The following is a 26,833-nucleotide window of genomic DNA, read 5'->3' as shown; positions in this document are numbered from 1 at the left end:
GATGTAGGAAAGTGGAGACAGTGACAGGCTCCTCCCTTGTCCTCCCTCATCCTCCAGCCACATAGACTGAAAGGCAGGGCAGCCAGCAAAGCTAGGTCTTTCTGTTTTCGTCCTGCTTTGTTTTTCGCTGTTCTTCAAATATGTGACCATCATCGCAGCACTCGGCTCAGTAATGGCTTGGACTGTTTGTTGGGTTTTCTGTTTAGTTTACTTCTTGTATTTTTTCTTTAAAAATTCTTACTTTGTCATTTATTCATCGTGTTCAAGGTTTTTGACTTTACGAACGCAGTGTAACTGGCATATTAGCCATCTGTGTTGGTACAGTAGAGTAAGGGTAAGGAGAAATGGCTGGTGAGCTGTAGTCTGTGTTTTACTGGAATCAGCATACAGCATTCTATGAGGGGGAAAAAAATGGTTCCAAATGACAAAGTGCACATTGTGCTAATGGTGATATTAGTACTAAGCTGAAGGTTTGGGAATTTAAATTGGACAGGCTTTTTGAAAGTTAGTATAAGGCATTACAAATTGAGTTTTATTTCTTTTCTATGGTAATAATGTTCTAGAACAGTATTTTGTCTCAATTTTAAATATTAAGATCTAGAGATGCAGCTTAGTGCTAGAGCTTGTGCTTAATGTGTTTGAGGTCCTGTGGTTTTGTTATCCCCTCAAAAACAAAGCAAACCAAAACAAAACCAAAAGCTTGGTTTGGAGAAGTCATGTTGATAGCCCTACTTAGTACTGAAACGGAAGAAACTAAGCCGGGTACTGGTAGCTCATGCCTGTAATCCTAAATACTTTGAAGGCCAGGATCTGAGGATCAAGGTTCGACTCCAGCTTGGGCAAGAAGGTCCATGAGTTGAGCTGTGGCTCAAGTGGTAGAGCACCAGCCTTGAGTGAAATAACTAAGGGATATTAGGTAGGGCCCTGAGTTCAAGCCCTAGTTCCAACACAAACGAAAAAACAAAATGCAAGCAACTAAAGACGTAGAAATAGAATTTAGCAGAAATGTTACTATTGTACTATTGTAAGACCATGGTAAGTGTTTTAAGTTTTCTTAGAATTTGGCTTTGGTTGCATTGTTACATGTTTTGTAGACATACTGTTAGTTTAACATGTCTACTATATACATCTCTATGCATCCATACATCTACATACATCTTTTTTAGTTATTATTGGTCATAGGGCTTGAACTTAGGACCTGGGTGCTATTCCAGAGCCTTTTCAAGGCTAGTACTCTACCACTTTGAGCCACCATGCCATTTCTGGTTTTGTGGTAGTTACTTATGGACTTTCCTGCCGGGGCTGGCTTCAAACTGTAATTCTCAGGTCTTAGCCTTCTGATTAGCTAGGATTACAGGTGTGAGCCACTGGCTCCTGGCTCATATATCTACTTACACATAACAAAACCCACCATTAAAAAACCCACCTCATTTAAAAAAATTCCTTTGCCAAGCATCAGTGGCTCATGGCTGTAATCCTAGCTACTCAGGAGGCTGAGACCTGAGAATTGCGGTTTGAAGCCATTCCAGGAAGGAAAGTCCATGAGACTTTTTTCTAAAAATCTTTAAGTAGTTGTACAAAGGAATTGCCATTTAACAAAGCAGCTTATAAATAGAATACATCTTGATCAGTATCACCCCCATGAGACTCTCATTTCCAACAAACTACGAAAGAAATCCAGAAGTGGAGCTGTGGCTCAACTGGTAGAGCACTAACCTTGAGCAAAAACGCTAAGGGACAATTCCCAGGCCTTGATTTCAAGCTGTAGGACTGGCACACGCACGCACACACACACACACACACACACACACACACACACACACACACACACACACACACACACACACACACAATTGTGTCTCTCAGATAAAGAAGAAGGCTATTATGTTTTTGAGGGAGGGGCTGCCAGTGAGATTTTCCTTTGGGGCCCATTTTTATTGGCTAATAAGTAAAAAAAATGTGGGTTTTTTTCCTTTTTTTTTCTCCCCCAGTGAGGTGGTTTGAATGAGGACCTTGTGCTTGTACTGCTTTGAACACACACCCAGCTTTTTGAGCCTCCTCTCCTCACGTTCCTCACGTGTAACAGAAGCAGCAGCGGTGTTTGTGGTTTCTGTCTGCCCCAGTGCTGGGGAATCACACAGAAACATGTGAAAGTGCTTTGATCAGCTCTCAATGTGGTGGAGGTGGGGTTCATGGAGGAAGTGTGTTCTGGCAGTGACATCAGGGGTCCAGAGAGCAGATGGTGACAACTAGAATGTTGTCCCAGAGCTTCCTGCTGGGTCTGGGTTGGTGAGGTGCCTAGATTCAGAGGAGGGACGAGGTTACAGGCCTGTGAAGGAAAAGCAGGGTAGGTTTGGGAACAGACTGAAGGGGAGTAGTAGGATCTCCATGTGTCAAACTGCTTCCTGCAGACCTGGCCATCATTGAACAGTAATGAGTGGTATTGTCTAGTGTCCTGTATTTTATAGTCATTTAACAAGCCAAACGTTTTAATGGGATGCATTTTCAATTTACACATTTTACAAACCATAAGTTTAGATCTGTTTTTGGTAACCATGACCTTTAAAATGTGGCTGGTGTCATTAATTTCAAAATAATAAGAGTAATACTTAATACTGCACGTTTTGCACTTACAAACATGTAACTAAAATTTGTAAGCAAGGAACTACGGATCAATGGTGATCTGAAGATGATAAGTCATCCTCTTTGGAAGGAGAAATGATTGAGATTAAAATGAGAGTATTCTTTATATTTTCATAAATGTAAGACCAGGGAATGTAAAAGCAAAGGCTGTGAGGCGGCAACAGCACAAATGTAGAAAGTACATGATGTAGCTGAGTGGTAGAGTTCACACCTTAGAAGCTACTTAGAAGGTTGAAATCTGAGCATCCCAGTTCTAAGTCAGTGGGCAAAAAAGTCCGTGAAATTCCTATCTCCAGTTAACCACCAAAAATCTAAAAGTAGAGATGTGGTTCAAGTTGTAGAGTCCAGCGTTGAGTCTGAGACAAGCCAAGCAAGAGTAGGAAGCTGTGAGTTCAAGTCTCAATACCCGTCCATATACAAAATTGAGTGCCTGGCATATGTCAATGAGAAACAGGCCTCCAGGGAATCGAATGGGAGCATTAACACAACACAACAGCTAATGATCTAAAATTGGCTTCTCATGAAAGATTAAAATATGCCTGTTGAACAGGAGAATGGAGAAAGCTATGGGCATTTGAAGTGCCCTCCAGTTCATTCCAGGAAGTGGGCCCGCAGGGGAAGGACAGATGTCTTTGGCACCACAACAGCAGGTAAAGCCACTGCCCAGGCACCTGGTGTCAGAAATAACTTGGTTACCTTCCTTTGGTTTTTCTCTGAGGCCACAGGGAAGACTGTGGAATATCAGACTAGAGCAGTGCCCACCTCCCCTTCTACCGTATGACACATTGCTCCCTGGGAAACTTCTCTCGTTTGGATCTGGTGGGTTGAGCTGTGCCTGGAGGGAAGTCATTTGCTCATGCCCTATTTCCAGCTAGCAAGCTGCTTTTGTTTGCCCTAGTAGGTTCCTTACAGCTAGCCGGTCATCCTAGAGGTATACAATAAGGTAAGGGAGCGCCAGCCCTTCTCCCTGCTTTCTCCTTCATACTAGTTCTGTCCCTGGTCTTTGGGAATGTGGCATTGAAGAGCCAGTTGGACTAGTTCCTGTGCTGCCCAGCTTGGGCAACTGTCTAGGGCCTTATTTGGTGGAACTCTGCTGGTCTGGCTTTTGTATTTACCTTTCAATGATAATCAACTCTTAGATACTGTCTCATGGGAGGTGGCATGACAGAAAGGAAAGTGCTGTGGAGCTTTGGGAATCCAGAAGGGTTGGGTTTGAATATTGGCTTGACTGCTTGCCTTTTGTGTGATCGTGGGACAGTGGCCTTACCTGCTGGATCCCTAGCTTCTTCTGGGACATGGGATTGTTGGTATCAAGCCACACATGTGGAAGAATCTAGCAGCCAGGGAGGTACACAGTAGTCTCTAGTTATATCCCTATTTCCTTCTATCTTTCTCAGGTGGTGCTCTGACAAAGCTAGGCATTTAAAACTTTACCTTCTCTGGGCTTCTTCTGGACGTTACTTCCCTGAGTTGAGCCTTCTAGTCAGGTGGTAGACCAGGAAATGTTCATGGAATTTGTTAGGACTGATGTTCTGTGAACTCACTCATGCATCTGTAGTTGGGACCTCTGGCCACTTTTGTGCTCTGTGTGTGTGTGTGTGTGTGTGTGTGTGTGTGTGTGTGTGTGTGTGTCTGTGTGTGTGTCTGTGTGTCTGTGCTGGTCCTGGAGCTTGAACTCAGGGCCTGGGTGCTGTCCCAAACTTTTCTTGCTCAAGACAAGCACTACCACTGCAGCCACAGCTCACTTCTGGCTTTTGAGGGGGTAGTTTTTATTGGAGAGTAGTCTCATAGACTTTCCTGCCTAGGCTGGCTTTAGCCACATTCCTCAGATCTTTACCTCCTGAATAGCTAGGATGACAGGAAGGAGCCCAGCCTTTGCTCTTTTTATTCTCACTATAAGGGATTCAAGATCACATGGGTAATTTGTTTCTACTTTAACAAGAAATACTGCTGTTTGTAGGAAAGGCTTACTGTGCAGGAGGCACAACAAAGTATCTGCATGGAAGCCCCAGCCCCTTCATTGGTGATGAAAGAGAGTAAACCACATACTTGCCACTCTTTCCAGGTCCTTAGAGTAGAAGAACTCTTAAGCAAAAAAGCAAGGCATAGCCGGGCACTGGTGGCTCACGCCTGTAATCCTAGCTACTCAGGAGGCTGAGATCTGAGGATCACGGTTCAAAGCCAGCCCGGGCAGGAAAGACCTGAGAGACTCTTATCTCCAATAAACCACCAGAAAACCGGAAGTGGCTCTGTGGCTCAAATGGTAAAGTGCTCGCCTTGAGCTGAAGAGCTGAGGGACAGCCCTCAGGCCCAGAGTTCAAGCCCCACGACCAACAACAACAACAACAACAAAAAGGCATTCAAAGAACTCAGCTAACAAGAACCTGCCCTGTGCCCTACATTGTTCTAGAACGGGTAGAAGTCTGAGAAATGCACAGGCCATGCTGTCTTACATACCTCCTGCTTGTGCAGTGGCTGCGGGCTGTGCACATAGCATGGAGACCTGGTGCCTTCCCCCATGTCATCCCCACCCCATTCTTCCCTTCTTCTTCTCCCTCAGCCCTGCTGGTACTGTAGCCAGCGAGGTACTGTGGGCCGCAGTCTGGATAGGGCTTTTTATCTCACCATCTGCTGTCTCCCCTACCCAGTCAGCACCCCAGCACATGTCAGCAGCAGGCTGCCCCAGCCTGGCAGCACTATGCATTCTCTGAAAACCCTTTAAGCGCACACAGATGACTAAGCCCTACTGCAGATCAGTTACAGCTCTGGGGATGAAACCTGGGTATTTGTTGGTTATAAATCTCTCCATGCTGAGTGCTGGTGTCTGTGCCTCACAGTTTCCTGCTTAGGTTGGCTTCGAATCACATTCATCAGATCTCGGCCTCCTGAGTAGCTAGGATGACAGGCATGAACCAGTGGTGCTCAACCTGTGCTCTTTTTTATTCTCACTAGAAGATAGTCAAGTTCACATGAGTAAAAATCTTGAACAAGAAATAATAGCTACCAGCTAATACTAGCTACTCAGGAAGCTGAGGCCTAGAGGATTGAGGATCAGAATCAACCCATGTTGAAAAATTCTTGAGTCTCCATCTCCAATTAATTAGCAAACAGCTGGGCTGGAGATGTGGTTTTAAGTGATAGGGTGTTAGCCATGTACTAGAAAGCTGAATGAGAGTTTGAGGCCCTGAGTTCAAGTTCTAGTATTAGCACACACACAAAAAAGGCTGGGTTATAGCTCAGTGGTAAAATACATGGATACCATGTGTGAGGACCTGGGTTCAATCCCCTGCACTAACATAAAATAATAAACATGAATGAATGAATGACTAGACTTCCCCCCAGTTTTTGTCTCTATTCTGAATCTGCTCAAATGTCCCCATCTTGATATCTGGGCTCTGCCTTCAGTGTGTTTACAATCTAGTAAATTCATAGTGCAGGGCTAAATTTTGTTGTTTCATTCAGCAGGTCTTATATGTAGGCCTGAATTGGATAGAGAATTAGTTCTTACACTTAGACCTGAATAGAGATCACTAAGGAGCTATGTTTTTTCTTTTCTTTTTCCTTCTGGTGATTCCTGGGTTTGAATTCAGTGCCTTGCACATGCTAGTCAGGCACTAAAATGATCCAGCCATGCCCTCAGTCCTTTTTGTTTTATTTATTTATTTACTTACTTACTTACTTACTTATTATTGTTATTGGTAGTATTGGGGTTTGAACTCAGAGTCTTGCTGCTTACTAGGCTGGCACTCTACACTTGAGCCATGCTTCTAGCCCTCTTTTTACTGGTTATTTTCGAGATGAAATATAGTGAATATTTGGGGCCCAGACTAGCCTCAAACTGTAATCATTCTGATCTCAGTCTCCTGAGTAGCTGGAATTACAGGTATAAGCTACTGGCATCCAGCTGTTGTTTTGAGTTGTTGAGTTGTTTTGAGTAGGGTCTGGACAATCCTCCTATTTAAGCTTTCCATGTAGCTAGGATGACAAGCACACACCATTGCGCCCGGGTTTTTGTTGATTGAGATGGGAATCTTGTGAACTTTCTGTCATGCTGGCCTCAAACCAGGATCCTTTCAGCCTCTGTCTCCCAAGTAGTTATGATTACAGGCATGAGCTAGGAACTAGGGAGTATGTAAAAAACATATTATCTTTCTTCTGATCATATTCCACTTGATTTTGATGCAGTGTTTTGTGAGAGAACCCTGAGTTGTCCTTTGCCTGAAGAAGCAGAGCTGTGGCCCTGAGTAACATCCTCTCCAGCTGCAACACCCTGTGTCTTTTGGGGTGCTGGGCCCCAGCATTCCTACCATGATGGCTGGCTACCCAGCCCTCAGCTCAAGCGTGTTGGCACATCCTTCCTTAATCAGGAAGTATCTTCCTAGGGCTGCCCATGTGTCACCTTGGCAGTGAACTTTCATCATTAATCTTTTAGGTCTAGTAATTGGAGTGGACACTGAGTGTCAGTTGGGATCAAGCCTCAGGAATCCTGGATGGGGAGGAAGGAGGAGGGAAAATAGCATTTTCAGACATTAATCATTTTCCACTGGCTTCTCTTGAGCAGAGCCTAGGGTTAACATAGATGGTGTGTGGATGAGAGGATGGGGACCCATTATCTCCCCTGGGATAGCTGGGCTTGGAAAGCTGGCTAGGGACAGGGGAGAAAGTTGGGAGGGAATGAGAATGACATCACTGACATCTGATCAGCTGCTATCTGTCATTATCCAGTGGGTTGGGTTAGAGTCCTGTCACCCACCCCAGTCCCAGTTTATTACTCATAATTGAAGAGAGGGATCTGGAGGTCTTGGGCTGTGGTTTGAGGTGAGGATAGTTGTGTAGGAGAAGCCCTCTGAGCCTTGGCACTTGACTCTTGTAATTAGCCTAGTGGAGGAGACAGAAGCCACTGTGTACTGGGTTCTCCCTGTATGGTGTTATGTAGTACTTTTATCCATCTACTATACATAGCTTATTACCTCTACAGGAGAAGAAACATATCCTGCTCATAGAACACTAATGTTACTGCTAGAATTCCAGAAGTTCAAGCTTTTTAAATTACACCATACTTCTTTTAGGGTATTGGTGTGAAAATCAGGAAACCTAAGCTTCACTTCAGGTGTGGCCACCAAGAGTCCGCCCTTGGATAAGTCTCCCCACTCACAAGTCACTTTCTTAGACTGTGATGTAGGGTGCAGGCAGAGCCGTAGACTCTGGGACACAATGAGGCCTTGCAGATGTGGGTCTGCTCCTGGCATAGGACTCTTCAAAGAAGTGTTTTTACTGGAATGGTCTTATCAATCACTCTTTACATTTGGGGATTTGTGGCTCCATTTGGGACTCTGTTTTGGGGATGACAAAGCCCATCTTTCTTAATCCAGTCTAAGTTTCCTTTAAAAGAAAAAACAAAGAATCACTATGAAGTTGGAAATAAGTATAAATCATCTAATTCTACAGTTGTCTTATGATGAATTCAAAAAATAGAACACTCTAATACTTGAAATCATAACTGCTCCAAAATATGAAACTTCCTTTTTTTTTAAATTGTGAAAATACTGTACAGAGGGGTTACAATTACATGGGCAAGATAATAAGTACATTTCTTTTTTTTTTTTTTAATTTAGTTTTGGGTCCAGTCGTGGGGCCTGAACTCTGGGCCTGGGCGCTGTCCCTCAGCTCTTCAGCTCAAGGCTAGCACTCTACCACTTGAGCCACAGCGCTACTTCTGGCTTTTTTCTTTTTGCTTATGTGGTGCTGAGGAATCGAACCTAGGGCCTCAGGCATGCAAGGCAAGCGCTCTACCACTGAACCACCTTCCCAGCCCCATGAGTACATTTCTTATCAAGCATTGTAGCCTCCTCCTTTGTTTCCCCTTCTCATCCCTTCCCATCTATACCCCCCCCCGCCGCCCCCGCCAAAGTTGTAAAGTTCGTTTTTTGACATAATGACTTGTACATCTCATTGTTGCAATGGGTCCACCTGTATCCCTATTTAAACGGTTTGTTTTTGCCCTTCCCCTCCACAAATTATACCAACATCAAATACAGTGAAAGCAGGGGTTATACCGTGGGGGAGGGACATACAAAGCAACAAAGAAATCGTCTTATAAATATGTTAGAAACAATCGCAAGAAAGAAAAAGCATTTGAATCCTTACCTTGGGGTTCATTTTGCCTAACATCAACTTATCTGAACTTATCTGCTTGTTTCAGACATATACTAGTTATTGCAAATAAGGGAAACCATGGGACCTATGTTTCTTTGGGCCTGGCTTACTTCACTTAATATAATTTTTTCCAAGTCTTTGCATTTCCTAACAAATGGGGCAATGTCCTTCTTTCTGATGGAGGCATAGAATTCCATTGTGTATATATACCACATTTTCTTGGTCCATTCATCTACTGAGGGACATCTGGGTTGGTTGAAACTTCCTTTTTATTCTGGCTGTACTGAGTTTGAACTTCGGTTCTCATGCTTGTTGGGCTGTTAACACTGTTAACACTGAGTCATGCCTCCAGCCTTGATTTTTGCTAGTTGTTTTTAGATCTTTCTTCCTGCATAGCTAGGATAACAGGTACATGCCACCATCTGGGCTCTTCCTTGAGATAGGTTCTTGAAAACTTTTCTAACTAGGCTGGCTTTGACTGTCAATCCTCCCAATCTTGGCCTCCCAAGTAGCTTGGATTACAGGTGTGAGCCACCAACACCTGGTTTAATACAAAACCTTTTCAATTGTGACGTGATGTGACAAGTGGGAAATTTCACACCTGTGCTCATGTGACAGAATTGCAGTCAAAATGCCGTGCACTAAAAATACCGCATAAAATTTCTTCCATGCTATATGCATAATACAAATATGACACGTGTTTGCATGGTCTCATCTCTAGGAATTCTCATTAAAATGCAACATTTTAAAATCTGAAATCTAAAACACATCTGGTCACAAGGTTTTCAGATTAGAAATACTCAATTGTATTATAGGAAAATTGAGGTCAAGTAGTTAAGGGACTTCACAGACAACTGGTGGAGCACATACTTGTAACCTCTGCCCTAGAGTGGTATGAAAGGCCAGGGGTAATGTTAATAATGTTACAGATTTCCATCAAGAAATCTGAAGTGTCATTGGAGTTGTTATGCATGATAGATAAGAATTGGTACCACTGTTTTGCAGATGAGGAACAGGAGCTACAGAAAGAATGGTTTTAAGGGACTGCACATAGACTGAAGTTGGCCTTCTGACTTAGTGTTGTTTTTCCTGCCTCATGCAGTGCACTTATAACGAACAATATCTGTCTTTCAGAACCTGGCTGTTGGAGCAGGAGCTGTTGGATCTTTGCAGCTGACCTACATCTCGAAGGTAATGCTGGTTTGGAGTTCTGGAAAATTCATATTCTCTAAGTAGATTTAGCATCTAAAGAAGAGGAAATGGCACATTCTTGAGTGGCTAGAATTTGGGGATATTTATGGCATTAAAATGCTCCTCTGTGTTTTTTTTGTTTGTTTTTTGTGTGCCAGTAGTGGGCTTGAACTCAGGGCCTGAGTGCTGTCCTTCAGCCTTTTCCTTAAGGCTGGTGTCCTACCAGTTCAGCCACACACTTGGCTTTTTACTGGTTAATTGGAGATAAGACTCTCATAGACTGCCCTGGTTAGGCTGGCTTTGAACTTCCATCCTCAGATATCAGCCTCCTGAGTTGCTAGAATGATAGGCATGAACTACCTGTGCAGGCCTAAAATGCTCCCTTTCCCAGCGTATTGTTTATGGAAAGTTTGCTGCTGACTAAGGGAGTGTGGTGGTTCAGGTTCCTGGAGAGAGGGCCCTCAGCCTCTTTCTTCTTGAACAGGCCAGTTAGTCAGCTTTCCATCCCTATAATAAAAATACCTAATATAACTGACTTTATAGAGACAAGGTTTATTTTGGCTCACAGTTTTGGAATTTTTCGTTATGATTGATTGGCCTTGAGCTTTGGGGCCTGAGGCAGGCAGTACATCAGGGATATAGGAGAACAAAATTTCTTACCTAATGGTCTTAGATTAAGGAAAACAGAGATTGGGGCCCCACAAACCTCTCTGAGGGTAACCGTCTATTACATAGAGACCTCTGTTAGGCTCCCAACACCATCCTCCCAGTAGCTCCAAGCTTGGGCCAAACGTTAACACAGGGGCCTTTGGAAAACATTCTAGTAGTCCACAAAGTTTCTGCCTCCACAAAGGGGCTGTAGGTGGTAACTGAGCTTGAGTTAGGGGCAGGACATGACAATTTGGGACATGAAAGGATCATAAAGACTAAGCACAAATGGATCATACTAGTAATCCTAGCAATTTAGGAGGCTGAGATCTGAGGATTGAGGTTCAAAAACAGCCCAGGCAGGAAAGTTGATAAGAGTCTTATCTACAGTTAACCAACAAAAAGCCATCACACATCAGTGTGATTCAAATAGTAGAGGCTAGCCTAGAGCAAAAAAGCTAAAGGCTAGCACCCAAGCCTTGGGTTAAAGTGCATGTGTACACACACACACACACACACACACACACACACACACACACACACACACACACACACACACGCACGCACGCACGCACGCACGCACGCACGCACGCACGCACGCACGCACGCACACACACACCCCTTAAAGGCCCAAGTCCAGAAACAAGGAAGCATACAGTGTAAACAATAGCAGATCTGAAAAGAACTAGGCTTGGCTGGAATTGTTTCCATCCCCTGGACAGGATGCCTATACAAGGTAGGCTAAAAATGCCTAAAAGGTACTCAGATGGGCCATGACCACATTTTGCAGTCAGGCTATGGCCAAAGGGATAGGGGTAGAACAAGAATTGGCTGAAGCAGAGGATATTCTTAGGAGAGGATCACAGTGGCTCAATAACTATGTTCATATGACCATATAAAATGATGCTTATCAAAATCAACTCCAAGAAATAGAAACAAAAGGCTTTTCTTTATTCTACTATTTGCAGTTGTTTCTTTTTTTTCTTTCCCTTTGGTTTCTTTCTTGTCTCTGTTTTTGATTTCTGTATCCTTTGTTTTGTATATGTTTATGTGATTTAGGGAAGGGAAGGGGGGAATCAAAGAAAGGGTGGGACAAAGGGTGAATCAATTCAACAATGATACTCACTGGACACTTGGAAATTTAACTATACAACTTTTGGGGTGGGGGAGGTGAGTGAGGGGAAGTGGAAGGAAATGAACGAGGAGGTAATACTTCAAGAAGAAATGTACTTATTACCTTACTTGTGTAAACTGTAACCCCTCTGTACATCACTTTGACAATAAAGTTTAAATTAGGAAAAAAGGAGTTGGCTGACCATGCCCTAAAGTAGTTTTCATCCCTGCGGAGCAGCCCTGGCCCTGCTGAGACCTGGGGGTGGGGCTGGTTGTTGAGGTCCCTATGCAATTGCTGAGCTCAGCTGCTTTGAGCAGCCCCTCCCTGAGGCCCGCACTGCTGCTGACCAGTGATATAGCAGTGTTTTGTTTTTTTGTTTTGTTTTGTTTTGTTTTTAAAGAAAAAGGCACTGGGGATGGGGGAGGATTTAGAGCCTCCCTAGACTGAGGAACTCTCTGTACAGTGAGGAGAGCCAGGTGGCACCCAGCCAGTTCTGAGGCTACAGAAGTCCCTCCTGAAGGCTGCTGCTTCCTTAGCCAGTCTCTTCCACCCTCTAGGCCTTGGGACCTGGGTAGGGGGCTCCTGAGCTAAGTGACCACCAATCTGGTAAAAAGCCCTGGGATTACCTAGCTAACCCTCCATTGCCACTCAGGAGAGGAGTGTGGAGGGGCCTGGCCTGGGAAGAATGGCCATCTTTAGCTGGAGGGGCAGGCTGACCCTGTGCCTTTGGGCTGCCGGCAGAGCCTGGCAGATAGAGCCAGTGCCCAGGCCAAAGATGCCAAGCAGCCTGGGAGCAGATTAGAGGCAGGAGATAATGGCCTCAGGGGAAGGGGTAGGGCCTTTTAAAGTGAAGCTTTGCTAACACAGCTGCAGGCAATTTGTGTCTGCCTTGTGGGAAGAAATGTGGCTGCGTCTCCAAGGCCGGCCAGCCAGGCCTGGGCCTGCCCTCCTCTCTTGTCCTCATCTCAGTGACCTCATTAGGTCATTTCTCCAGGAAGAGAATTGAGAAGAAGGGGAACGGAAAGCCTTGTTTAAAAAAAAAATAATAAAGAAAACTGAAACCCTCTCTCTGGTTTGAGATGGTGTAGAAAGATGTGTGTGTGTGAGAGGGGGGGAGGGAGGTAAAGAGAGAAGGGGGGGAAGAGACAGAGAGAGAGAAGAGAGGGAAAGAGGGAAAAAGACAAGAGGGAGAGAGAAGAGGGGGAGAAAGGAAGAGAGAGACAGAGAGACACAGAGAGGGAGAGAATCAGTAGCCCAGATGAGAGTTTTATCACTCTTTGACTTGGAGTCTGTCTCTTTTAAAGAAGATGGTCTGACTTTCAGCAGCACTGCCTGAGAGACAGGTCTGGGCCTTTTTCAAAACCCACAGCTGCCACTGGGTCAGGTTACAAAGAGGTGACAGCTATTAACTCTGCCTGGGGCAATGCCAGGGAGCATGATTTCCCCCTCTCCCTCCCCCCCCCCCCAATCATTTTCCATGGTACTCCTGTCTGGCTAGCCATTCCAGGTTGATTCTTGTTAACTCTAAGCTCCTTGTCCTAGGAGGACAGCCTCAGTAAGACTGTTAAATGGTGGTTAGAATGAGGTTGGTTCAGGGTCCTTCAGACACACCAACCACACATGAAAGCGCTGAGTTGCTGCTCTCCGGGGCATGTCAACAGGACAAGTTCTTAGGTAAACTAGAAAATAAATGAAGCTGGCTTGGGCACCACCTGCCTTCTATCTGGCCATGTTCCCCTCTTTGCCTGCCTTCTTTGGGCAGAAGACTCCACTGGCCCACCCCCAGTTTGGTCCCATCTGTGAAGGCTTGGCAGTTGTTTTCATTAGGAGGCCTCCACGAAACACTGGTTTTTAACTTTTTGTGGGGGGGGGATGGGGAGTCGGGGGAAAGGAGGTGTTGTGGATTCTTTTGAGAGTCAATGGAAAGTGTGGGTGTACTTTCCAGGTAAATGTGTATATGTGTGTATGAGCTGAGGCTGATCCACAGACTTCAACCTGGAGCCATTGCAGTCATTCTGCATGGCTGCTGCTTTTCCCCCTTGCTCCTGATGCCCCCTTGAAGGGCAAGGCCCAGATTTTGTTTGGTTGCTGCTGCTTTTGTCAGAGGAGCCCTAGCTCTACTTTGGCCCAGGGCAGACAGGGTGGGGCTGGCCCTAGCAGTGCCCTTCTGCTGACAAGTTTGTGCCTTCTGTGGTCTCTGTCTGATCTGATAAGAGCAAGTTCCTGAGGCTGTTATGTGTGGAGCAGCCCTTCCTGCGTCACTTGATGGTGACATGTCCAGTCCCCTCTTTACTTCCTCTGCCTTCTCTCACTGATAGTGCATTCACTGTTACTTCTCAACTACTTGGCAGTGACTCACCTGTGGCCACTTTGAGGTGGGTGAATATTTGCCCTCATTTGAATCAGCCCATCTGGCGGCCTTGCACTCTGCAGCCACACTGCTTCCTGTGACTTCTCTGTTCTTCCCCTTGTCTAGAGGGCAGCAACAGCCTGGCATGGTCACCAGCCGGCAGTGGAGGCAGGGGTGGAGGAGGACCATACTTTATGGTGGGCAAGGTGCAGGAAGAGGCCAAAGCCATAGCTCCCTATTAGGTGAGAATCTCAGCCCTTCTCTCTGTGGGGTTGCACCCCACAATTGGTAGATAGACTTACATTTTCTCTCTTGCTGTTCTGTGAACTGTTATGAAGGGGACTTACATTTGCCCTCTGGCTTTCCTCAGAGAAGGTGAAGATCTCTACCTTTACCACACAGACAGTGAAGAAGAGCTAGAATGGATCTCATAAGCTCATCAGTGAGCTGATTTGTCTTTATGTGCTTACATAGACCTCCTGACTAAAAATCCATAAACAGAAACCAGAAAAAAAAAAAAAGCAAAAGCTACACTCTCTTTGGAAGCTTTGGCTCCCCTAATAAGCACCTGGGTAGTATCCTCATGTCATAGGCTGGCTAATAAGCAGTGGTCATAGCAGACACTTTGTAATGCAAGCAGGGGGAATGGTAAGCCTGTGGCATACTCCCTAGTCTGTAGTAAGTGAGCTTGGAGAGAGGGTGATTCTCAAAGAAAGCCAGAGAAGCCCCCCAGTGCTCACCTTTTTCAGTGCCATTCTAAGTCTGGATAGGAAGGAAGCCATGAGGTGTGTGCTGAGGTCCAGGATGGCCAAGGCAGCTCTGTGACATTGAGGACAAGCTGGACGCGATGAACAAGAGGATGTTGAAGGACAGAGCCAGGAGACAAGTCAGTGCAGATCAGCCTGTCAGACGCCAGCAGGGTAAAGGCAGCCACTGTGGGTCAGACTGGAGCCCAGGAAAGCCAGGTGGCACGGGGCCAGGACTGAGACTTTTATGGGTGTCAGCATCCTGTATGTTGCTTGTGAGTTGTGTAGACCTGGCTGAATTCCTGAACTTAGGCTATGTGGGCTTCTCTGCTTAAATGTTCATATTTTCCAGAAGGTCCTCTGGCCTCCATTTCATATCATTGTAAACAGTAAAAGACACCCATCTCCCTCATTAAGCAGGACACACTGTACTCTTCCTGTCTCTGGCCATTGATTCTCTGTGCTACCTTGGAACTCTGCTATTGATAGCCATCAGCAAATGTGGTCTCTCAATGTGCATGTACAGAACCAGTAGTCAAACACACACACACACACACACACACACACACACACACACACACACACACACACACACACACACACACACACACACCAGTTGAGCTCTAGAATAATTGAAAGCATGCATTTTTACTTGGGACAGTTTGGCAATCACATCTCATTTATGATTGGCCGTAGTCTTCAGGCAGTCATCTTGTCACATGCATAAGAATCCTGGTGAACTAAGACAACTCCAGCTGCAAGTTATTTTCAAATGTTATGAAAATGTTTTGAATCCTTACTTGAAAAATGAGTGACACTGACTTAATGTTATGACATCTTAAGTATTTAGTTCAATATTTGTTCACAGAGTCTCATGGAATGTGATGCAGACATTTCATTAAATGTTTTCCAATGTTGAGTCTGCCATCTTTACTTTGTATGGTGGGATCCAGGTACTTGTTTGAGGCCCTGTATGTTTTTGCTCATGGGTTCTCAGCAGGTTGCCTCTAGTTCTGGGTGAAGTATTGCTGTAGTATTCATGTGTGCAGTGGGTTTTTAAAGGAAATGAGATGTCAAGAGCTATAAATAGTCCCTTCTTGAATAAACAGATTCTGTGCTTACTCTTCATGTGAACCCCAAGAGAACATGATATTATCATCCCTTATTTGACAGAACACTCAACAGAGGTCACACAGCAAAGACAAGTCTGTCTCAAAAGCTCAGGCTGTCCCACCTGCCTTTTTGTTCGTGTGTGTGTGTGTGTGTGTGTGTGTGTGTGTGTGTGTGTGTGTGTGTCTGTGTGTGTGTGGCAGTACTGGGGCTTGAACTCAGAACTTCATGCTTTTACTTATTTTTTTTGTGCAAAGCTACTCTACCACTTGAGCTACACCTCCACTTCCAGATTTTTGTTGGTTAATTGGAGATAAGCATCTCCTGGATTTGTCTGCCCAGGCAGGCTAGGAGCCATGATCCTCAGATCTCTGCTTCCTGAGTAGGTAGGATTACCAGTGTGATCACCAGTGCCCAATCTTTATTTTGTATATGTGCTGTACTGGGATTCAAACCTTGTTTTTTTGTAGGTGTAAGCCACCTCAGTTCCTGTTTGAGTATTTGGGCAATATTAATTCTGACTAACAAAAGACTATAAGAAGGACTTCTGGACAATAGGAAGGATTAGGAGTCAAAAACAAGAACCTAGAGAGCTCTGTGGGTCAATCAGAATAACACTGTAGCAATTGTGAGCTGTGAAGAGACTCAAGACTTCTAATTTGCTGATTGTTAACAGCAGGATGCTCTGGCAGAGCCCCAAGGGGGAGGGGGTGTCACAAGATGAAGCCTTGGCTGGAAGGAGGTTGAGGGAAACATCCATCCAGGATAGAACAGTGACAGCAGGTGGCGCGGTTCCATGGGAAGGACCAGATTGAATCCTGCTCCAAAGAAGCCCAACCAGTGTCGAGGATAGTGGAATATGAGTTGTTTAAATATAAGCAATGTGGGCGCAGGGGTGCAGATAACTCAAGAATGAATATGCAAGCAGTAGGATAGCAAGAGCAACATGAAATAAAGCAGCAGGAAGTATGAAATACTGCTACCTTCCTATGCTTTTTTTAAGTGTCTATGTTGGCTCTAATTCCTGGTCCTTTGAGGTTTGAGGAAATCTTGATTTTCATGGCTGGGTAGGAATCAAGATGACGGGTCAGTATATCTAATTAAATGTACCTTGGGCCTGTTGCTTACTCTTTCCAAGTGCTCTGATTGGAATCTGCAGTTGTAGCAGGACACCTTCAGTTTGGAGCAGTTAAGGGTGGGCAGTGCCATTGAGAGAGGAATGGATTAAATCCTGCTAGTGTGAGTGGGACCCAGCCACATCTTATGAGCCAAAGAAAATCTTGGGGTGGGTACCAGTGGGAATAAGGGGATAAATGGGGATGAAGATGGTCAAAGTAGTTTATTACATGTATGAAAACAGATCAATAAAACCTGTTGAAACACTTTTAGGAAGAGAACATAAAGTAAGGGAGAGTGATAGTGGTGTAAATGGGGTGACTTTGATCGGGATATGTGTCTACAGGTGTGGAAATGTCACAATGAAACCTTCATTGTATAATATGTTTAATGAAAAAAAGTTTTTGTTTGTTTGTTTTTTGGCTGGTCCTAGAGCATGAACTCTGGGTTTTAGAGCTGTCCCTGAGCTTTGTGCTCAAAGCTAGCACACTACAACTTGGGCCATGGCTCCACTTCCAGCTTTTTGTGGGTAATTGGAGACAAGTCTCAAGGATTTTCCTGTCTGAGCTGGCTTTAGACCATGATCTTCAGGTCTCAGCCTCCTGAGTAGCTAGGATTACAGGTGTGAGCCACCAACACATAGCTTAAAAATAATTTTTTTTTAAAAATATTTTTAATAGGGGGCTGGGAAGGTGGCTCAGTGGTAAGAGCGCTTGCCTTGCATGCCTGAGGCCCTGGGTTCAATTCCCAGCACCACATAAGCAAAAACAAAAAAGCCGGAAGTGGCACTGTGGCTCAAGTGGTAGAGCGCTAGCCTTGAGCGGAAGAGCTGAGGGACAGCGCCCAGGCCCAGAGTTCAGGCCCCATGACCAGAACCAAAAAATAAAAATTTAAAAATTAAAAAAAAAAACAGAAACAAAAAAATATTTTTAATAGTATAGGAGGCTGAGATCTCAGGATTGAGGTTCAAAGCCAGCATAGGCAGAAAAGTCCATGGGATTCTTATCTATAGAAATGAAAGTGTGGCTTAAGTGGTACAGCCTCAGCATTGAGCAAAAAACCCAGCAAGGGTACTGAGGTACTGAGTTCAAGCCTCAGAATGGCATGCAAGTGTACACACCACACACACACACACACACACACACACACACATACACACACACAGAGTTTTTTACAAGGACAGAAATTAACACAGAAATCACATAATAGTTATCATTTCTTGGAGCTCATTTCAATAAACATCATTTTATATGATAATATGCACATAGCTATTGAGCCCTTGTGATCCTCTCCTAAGAACACCTCCTTTGGTTTCTCTGTGTGAGTGTTTAGAGTTCTGTTTAACTTATGTCCATCCACTGTGTTTACTTGTAGATTTATAGGCACATTTGAATTACTACAAATGAGGAAAACCATGCTATGTTCCTTTGTGTCTGGCTTATTTCACTTAATATAATTTTTTCCAAGTCTTTTCCTTTCTTTATCATTCTTTCTGAAATGATGTTTATTGAAATGAACTCAAGAACTAGAAATGAGGTTTTTTAAAGTTATTTTACTTTTTTTTGTTCTTTTTTTCCCTTTGTCACTGTTTTTGATTTTTGTACTTTTTGTCTTGTATATAAGTTTATCTGTATTGGGGAGGACAAGGGGGAACATGGAAATGGTGGGACCAAGGATGAAGAAATGCAACATTGATATTTACTAGACACTATGTTGAAATTAACTATACAACTTATGGGGATGGGGGTTGGGAGGAGAAAAACTGGGAGAAAATGAAGGAAGAGGTGAGATTGTCCAAAAAGAAATATACTCATTACCTGACTTATATAACTGTAACCCCTTTCTATATCACCTTTACAATAAAAATAAGTTTAAAAATGTAAAACAAAAAGGGTGGGGCAGGCACTGGTGGCTCACGCCTGTTATCCTAGCTACTAAAGAGGCTGACATCTGAGGATTACAGTTCAAAGCTAGCCCAGGCAGGAAATTTCATGAGACCCATCTCCGGTAAACCACCAGAAAACTGGAAGTGGATCTGTGGCTCAAGTGGTAAAGTGCTAGCCTTGAGCTGAAGAACTGAGGGACAGCACCCAGGCCCAGAGTTCAAGCCCTACCACTGACCAAAAAAAAAAAAAAAAGATAGTAAAAGATAGTAGGTATCTCTTGTCAGGGAAGCACATACAGAAAGCATCCAAGAAATCTCTTAATAAGTACAGTGCTCTTTGTTATTCTTTGAAAGGTCCACATGTTTGATAGGTTCTCTCTTATGTATGAAAAATTGAACAACAAAATATTTTCCCTCACCCCTCTTTGTTTTTTAAATTTGGTGTAGGTGAGCATAGCAACCCCAAAGCAGAAACCAAAAACTCCATTTTGCTTTGGTAAGTACTGAGCTGGGGATGGCCTTTCTACTCTTGTAGCAACTTCCTCTTTTGTGTGTGTGTGTGGAGACTGCCATGTGATTACATGTGCATATGAGTGGTTTAAGTCACAGTAGGTTCCTGGGTGTCAAGTGATCCGCTCTCCTGGGGATTGCTGCAGAGATTGATGAGAGCCACAAGGTGCCATTGCTTCAGAACATACCTGGGGCTGGGGCTTGGCTCAAGCAGTAGAGCACCACCCTAGCAAGTCTGAGTCTCACTCAGAGTTCAAGTACCAGTAGTATCACCAAAAAAGGAAAAAGAAAAAAAAGGAAAGTTTCTGGGAACCCCCACTTTTATGCTGAATCATGGTGTGCTCAGGAAAGGTGAACACTAGAGAGAAGGAAGAGGCAGGGACAGGAAGTAGATAACAGGAAGGAAGGAGTATTCTCTTAGGGTCCTAGTATCACCAAATGAGTAATAGTGCCAGGGTGATGTTTGAAGCAAAGCCATCCAGTGACTGCTTCGAGCCATTGAATTGTTGGTGAATTCAGTGACTCAGTCACCGAGTTGTTATTTGGCCCCATACGTTTCTCCAGAGCTGTGTATGGTGCTGGCAGGTGTGTCTGGGTGTCCAGGGTGGCTCCAACTGTAAGCATGAGGAAAGCAGAGACATTCCCTGCTCTGTCACTTGTCCTCAGTGCTGGGGCATAGTGGGTTTTCAGTAAATACTTTTTGAATGAATAAGTGAATAATGAATTCTCTTTCTGTAGTTCGGGTCCCCAGAATTGTCCTTGCCCCCTAACTTCAAATTTATTCATTTTCCTGTTGCTCTCAAATATTGCAAATGACTCTTAGAATTTTGTTGTCAGGGCTGGGAAGGTGGCTCAGTGGTAGAGTGCTTGCCTTGCATGCATGAGGCTCTGGGTTCCATCCCTCAGCACCACATAAGCAGAAAAAGCCAGAAGTGGCAATGTGGTTCAAGTGGTAGGGTGCTAGCCTTGAGCTGAATTGCTGAGGGAGAGTGCTCAGACCCAGAGTTCAGGCTCCACAACTGACAAACAACAACAACAACAACAACAAGAATTTTGTTGTCAGCAGATCTGAAAGAAAACAATATTAATAATAAACCCAGAACTAAACTGTTGACTAGTAGAATGCTCAGAGAAAAGAATGGGTTGAAAATGTTGTATTTCTCAGGCATTGTTGTATTTCTCAGAAATAGACAAGGCTTCTCATCCAGTTGTACCAGTAGAAACAGAGCACTGGGTCCAAAATGATATCCATTTCATCGTGACTATAAATTTATTAGCACCATGATCATGCAGTTCATGAGGTGTCATCTTAATGGCAGGCCAGCAGCCTCACCTCTACAGAGCAGCAGCATGTTAGACTGTTTATATCCTGTCATTCTTGTGGTCTGTGAAAATGATCCCTACTTTTAGAGATGCCAGAAAGAGCAGGCAGTGGAGACCTGCTGCTTCCTAAATATGAAAGGGACTTACTGGCATGAGGAATCTCTGCTTGGTCTGCTGCTGTGTTTTGTTAGTCCTTTCCCTCAGACACAGCTTTGTGGTCTTACTGTGTTATGCTGCCTGTGTTTTGACCTTGGAATTTCTTTTACAGTTATAAATGCCCTGTCTCAGAGATACTTTCTTCAAGCCAATGACCAGAAAGATCTGAAGGATTGGGTTGAAGCTCTGAACCAAGCCAGCAAGATCACTGTACGTATGGTTTTTTTCTCTTTTTTTGTTCTTTTTGTCCAGCACTGGGGCTTGAACTCAGGGTCTTGCACACTCTTTTGGCTCAAGGCTGGCACTCTACCGCTTGAGCCACAACCCTACTTCCTCTTCTCCTTTTTGGTGGCAAAAGCATCCCTTCCCTGTGGACCCTGCATGGGCTGGGGGATAGTGAGATGGCGGTCAGCATTTTTCCAGAAGCTTCATCCAGACCCAGCTCCTCTTTGTCCTTTAGTTAACCACAATTTACCCAAGAATTTGAGTCTGAATCAAGTTCAAAGGGAAGTTTGGGGAGCATCCCCTTTCCATTTCCTGGGTGGACTCCTGGTCAGTCATGGTCTGGCTGGTTCTGGAGTGCTGACTGAGACTGGAAAATGGATTGCTGACTAGGAAAAGTAGTGGAAGGGGAAAAGCATATGAGAGAGGAAGTTAGAACTTTTTTCCTGCTTGTGGATGGACTCCTCTTAATCTGTTCTATAAAAGTCTTCTATTTAAAAGCGCCAATAATTATTAAATCAGTTCGTGGACTGTTTTTGAGTCCTCTCATTTTCCTTAGCTTGGCTAATGAGCAATTATTTTCCTCTTCCTTTAGAAATATAGAAAGAGCCAGGTACCAGTGGTTCAAGCTAGTAATCCCAGCTACTCAGTAATCTGAGATCTAAGGATAGTGGTTTGAAGCAGTCAGAGCCAGAAGTGGCACTGTGGCTCAAGTGCTAGAGCATTAGCCTTGAGCACAAAAGCTTAGGGACAGCGCCCAGGCCCAGAGTTCAAGCCCTGGGACTAGCAAAAAATAAATAAATAAATAAAACACAGAAACCCTTCCTTATGTAATTGGGTAGATGTAGGGCCGTGATACACATGATAAACTGTGCATATTTATTTTATTTTTAATTGTACAAAGGAGCCTTGTTATTTCATTATATGCATGTTTCATTATTTGCATGTATTTCTGTATATACATAATGATATAATGTACTTGCATCAAATTTACCACCTCTATTACTCATTCTTATCTCCTTTCTCATCCCTTTCCAAACAATTTCAATGCATATTATTATTCTACCTTCATGCATGTGTGTGAAGTACTTTGATGACATTCACCCCCTTGGCCCTCTCACCCTTCACAGTGCCCTCCCCTATTTACACCTGTCATTCTTTTTTCATGTCTAGAGTTCATATTTGAGGAAAAAATATTTTTCTCACTCTTAGATTATTTAATTTATGCTGATTTTCAAGGCTGGGAATGTGGCTTAGTGGTAGAGTGCTTGTCTGGCATTCATGAAGCCCTGAGTTTGATTCCTTAGTACCACATAAGCAGAAAAAGCCAGAAGTGATGTGGCTCAAGTGGTAGAGTGCTAGCCTTGAGCAATAGAAGCTCAGGGACAGTGCCCAGGCCTTGAGTTCAAGCCCCAGATTTCCTGTTCTTTATTTTCCTTCAGATAATAAATATAATTATGTTCTCCTTTATACTCCAGTGTGTGTGTGTGTGTGTGTGTGTATCACATTTTCTTTATCCACTCATTGGTTGATGGACACCTAAGCTGATTCCATAGCTTGGTGAGAAGAGTGTGCAGCTATCTCTACTGTGCAGACTTGAATTTCTTTGGATATAGTGGGTATAGTTGCATATTTATTTTAAGACACAATATATGCAAAGTAAGGCATCTGGCACTTTGGGGTACATGGAGATAAAAGGGGGAACAGAAAATATAGTGAGCAAATCCCCATGGCTGCATGTGCTGTTTCACTCACCCTTCATAGCACCCCTGTGGGGCTGGTGGTCTTACTTGCATTTCACAGATGACAAACATGGCGGCTAGCGATTTAATTAGGGCAAGAGGACAGTAACTAGTAAGAGTTTGATTCTAATCCAGTTCCCATGCCTTCAAGACTCAAGAAATTGTATGTGATGAAAATATTAAAAATAAGCAACAAGTGCTTGCTTTAGCAACACATATTAAAATTGGAATGATGCAGAGATTAGCATGGCCCTGCTCAAGGAGGATACACAAATTCGTGAAGTGCTAAAACAAATGTAAAACAACAACAACAATTGTAAAATATGTTTAATTATCCAGCACTTTAGTATATAGCTTTATTTGAGCCTCCTAAAAATCATATGTAAGAAGAATAAGTATTATTACCTCCATATGTAAGTGAGAAAATGGAAATGTCTGGGGTTAAAGTATTTTCCCAAGGTTATGGAGCCAGGTGGGTTTAAGTTTTGGTCCACAAATTGCTGTTCACTTTATGCTGCCACTGAGTCCCTGTGACAACATTGTTTGTTGGGGTACTTAGAGCTGAGTCCTTTCAGAATGTCAATATTTCTTTGTATTTTTTTTTTTTTGTGCTAGTACTGGAGCTTGAACCCAAGGCCTACGTGCTGTCCGTTACCTTTTTCACTCAAGACTAGAACTCTATCACTTGAACCACAGCTCTGGCTTTTTGGTGCTTAATTAGAGATAAAAGTCTCATGGACTTTCCTGTCTGAGCTAGCTTTGAACCTTGATCTTCAGATCTTAGCCTCCTGAGTAGCTAGGATTATAGTCATGAATCATTCCTTAGTGCCCCATTCAAATGTTACTATTTCTTTGTGAGTTTTCTAGAGCCAGCTTAAACCAATGGAAATGTATTTTCTCACAACTCTAAAGGCTAGTCTGATGTCAGGGATCAGTATGGCTTTCTTTCTTCCCAAGGACCCTCTCAGAGAGGGTTCTTCCTTGCTTCCACTAACTTTTGGTGTCTTCCAGCATCAAACTTTTCAACGTGTAGCTGTATCACTCCATGCCTGCCTCTTCCTGCATCTACAATTCTGCCCTGTGTGACTGTGTTCTGTCATCCTCACATATTCTTAGAAGGACAATGGTCAGTGGATATAGGGTTTATCCTAAAACAGTCTGACCTTAATTTAATTACAGACAAGACCACACTTTGAACTTAGGGGTGGACAGTTTTATTTAACTCACTACATTTGTGTGTGTGTGTGTGTGTGTGTGTGTGTGTGTGTGTGTTTGTGTGTACCAGGGCTTGAATTCAGGGCTTGCGTGCTGTCCCTCAACTTTTTCACCTAAGGCTGGCACTCTACTATTGGAGCCACCATCCTCTTTCTTTTTTTTGTGGTTAATTGGAGATAAGAGTCTCACACATTTTCCTGCTCAAGCTGGCTTTGAAGTAAGATCTTCAGATCTCAACCTTCTGAGTTTAGGATTACAGGCATGAGCCATTGCTCCTGGCACGGGTTAAGCTTTTAGTTAGATCTCTGAATAGGAAGAACCAAAAGTATACTTCTTCAAGCTGTGTAGTCTATTTGTGTTTGAGGCTGTTTTGTATGGCCTGTCTTCGCAGCTAAAGAAATAGAACAGCTTTGAAAGATCTACGTAAATTGACAGAAGCGAAGCAACATACAGGGACATAGAGCAGTGACAACCACTGGCCTCTGTATGTGCTGACAGGATTCTGAGAGGAAGCAGAGCTAGGCTCCTGTGAGTTCTTTTCTGGTGACTGGAAACTCCTAAAGACTACTTCCCTCTTCCCTGCTAGGTTCCAGGAATTCATTTGGGTAATTCGGGGGAAATTTTACCATTCTCTTGTGATGATTTCACTGCCCACCCAGAAGAAAATCAACATTCCCCAAAATTAGGTCTTGCACAAACCCGACATAGAAAATTAACAAAAAAGGGGGTGGCTCGATGGGTTAGTAAGGGAAGAATCAGGCGTTCTGTGGTAAATTCCCAATTTAATGGTTTGAGTTTACCTTATCTATAAGATGGAGAATACCAGGCTGGGAAGGTGGCTCAGTGGTAGAGCGCTTGCCTTGCATGCATGAGGCCCTAGGTTCGATTCCTCAGCACGGCATAAGCAAAAAGAAAAAAGCCGGAAGTGGCACTATGGCTCAAGTGGTAGAGTGCTAGCCTTGAGCTGAAGAGCTTAAGGACAGCGCCCAGGCCCAGAGTTCAGGCCCACGACCGGACCCCCCCCCCAAAAAAAAGATGTAGAATACCATGCCTACTTAATGAAGTGACTTGAAGATTAGAGGTAATGAGGTGCCTGGCACTGGATAGGGGCCCAAAGAATGGTAAGAGCTGCATTCTTCAGACTGTCAGGAGGAATCGAGAGGGTGGTTTGCAGAAGTGGTGGCAGAGGTCATCTCCTCCCACACAACCCTCCACACAGCACACATATACACATAACACACAAACATACACACACCGAATACATAAGTCCTAAGGAGGAAGGATCGTATTTCCTTTCTGAGGGCCTAAGGTAAGTCACAGGATCCTTCATACTTTGCACACAGGGGACACTAAATGATGTAAGCTTTATTCCCTGTTGATGGCAGAGTTCTTTTATGTGGGTAGTGGAGGGTGGAAAAAGAATGTAGAGAAATAGGTCCTGCTGTGTAGTTTAGGCTGGCCTAGAACTCTTGACCCACCTGCCTCAGCCTCTTGATGTTAATAGCTCTCAGCTCTTGAAAGGATCTGTCTGAGTCCTGGGACTTCAGCCTTTCTGATGTGATCTATGGTTCATTTCTTCAGACATTGGAAAAAGAAAGTGTGCTCTTTTGAACTGGCTGAGAGTTAGTCTAATCTACTCAGTTATTAATCATGGCTTTAGGCAAATGACTGACAAACTGTTGGGCCTCTTTTTTCTTTGAAGAAAAAAAATGCAAGATTTCACCAGTTTCAGGCTTTAATATAAATGAAGGGGCAAGGGTGAAGAATTTGGCAATAGATATGAGGGTAATAGAACAATGATGGAGACTGTGGCAAACTGAAGGCTGCATTTTCCATGTAATGAGGGGACTACTGCTTAGCTAAAAAACTTAAATGTTACTTGAAGAGCACATTACATAGGACAAGTAAAACCTAGAGTTTTATTTGTCTGTGGGCTACCAGCTGGAGACCTCTGGCCTGTGGTTTTCAACTGATTATAAAAATTCTCTATTGCTTAGCTGTAGAACTGCCAACATGGGGACACAGGTAGCTCGTTCTTCAAACAGATAGGGCTTTTCTGGAAACAGTAGTACCACTTGTGAAATGTTAATTAACATAATTTGCAATACATAAGATGTTTTATTTTTATGCCAGTACTAGGGCTTGAACTCAGGGCCTACGTGCTACCCTTCACTTTTTTTGCTCAAGACTAGCAAAGTGGAGCCACAGCTCCACTCTGGCTCTTTGTGGTTAACTGGAGATAAGAGTCTCATGGACTTTTCTGCCTGGGCTGTCTTCAAGCTATGATCCTTAGATCTCAGCCTCATGAGTAGCTAGGATTATAGGCCGGCTGGCTACACAGATATTCTTTTGTTTCTAGAGTGTTTAAAGGTCTGTGCACTATCATTTGATAACCACAGCTCTTATAACATAAATGTGTTCCCTTTTCCATTTTACACTTGAGGTGTGATCATTTGAAATGTCTCCATTGGCCAATGTGTTGAAGTCTTAATCCTAGACTGTGACACACTTGGGAGGTGGTGGCATCATTAGGAGCTGGGGCCTATGGGAGGATTAATTAGATCATTGTAAGGGATATTGAGATCCTGGCCCCTTCTTGTCTGACTTTTCTTTCACTTCAGCCTCCATGAGATTAAGGGCTTCCTTTGCCACTTCTTACCATAGGCTTGAAGCAACAGACTCAAGTGACTATATTCTGAAACTTCT

General features: G+C 43.8%; 1 protein-coding gene and 1 pseudogene across 2 annotated transcripts in view; both read left to right on the top strand.

Annotated features, from left to right (window-relative positions):
* The window catches only part of Plekha2 (pleckstrin homology domain containing A2), a 61,729-nt gene that overhangs the window by 19,926 nt on the left and 14,970 nt on the right, over nucleotides 1-26,833 (top strand). For both annotated transcript variants that reach the window (XM_070016127.1, XM_070016128.1), the window contains exons 3-5: nucleotides 9,934-9,990; nucleotides 19,407-19,455; nucleotides 21,061-21,158. In XM_070016127.1, coding sequence (XP_069872228.1) covers nucleotides 9,934-9,990; nucleotides 19,407-19,455; nucleotides 21,061-21,158 — 204 coding nt within the window. The remainder of the gene's footprint in view (nucleotides 1-9,933; nucleotides 9,991-19,406; nucleotides 19,456-21,060; nucleotides 21,159-26,833) is intronic.
* Nucleotides 23,112-23,209, top strand: LOC138823468 (U6 spliceosomal RNA; annotated as a pseudogene).

The sequence above is a fragment of the Dipodomys merriami genome, unplaced genomic scaffold (genome assembly GCF_024711535.1).
Source record: "Dipodomys merriami isolate MVZ:Mamm:240054 unplaced genomic scaffold, mDipMer1.0.p SCAF_12, whole genome shotgun sequence".
In the NCBI taxonomy this organism is placed as follows: domain Eukaryota; kingdom Metazoa; phylum Chordata; class Mammalia; order Rodentia; family Heteromyidae; genus Dipodomys; species Dipodomys merriami.
This window is presented reverse-complemented; position numbering and strand designations above follow the sequence as displayed.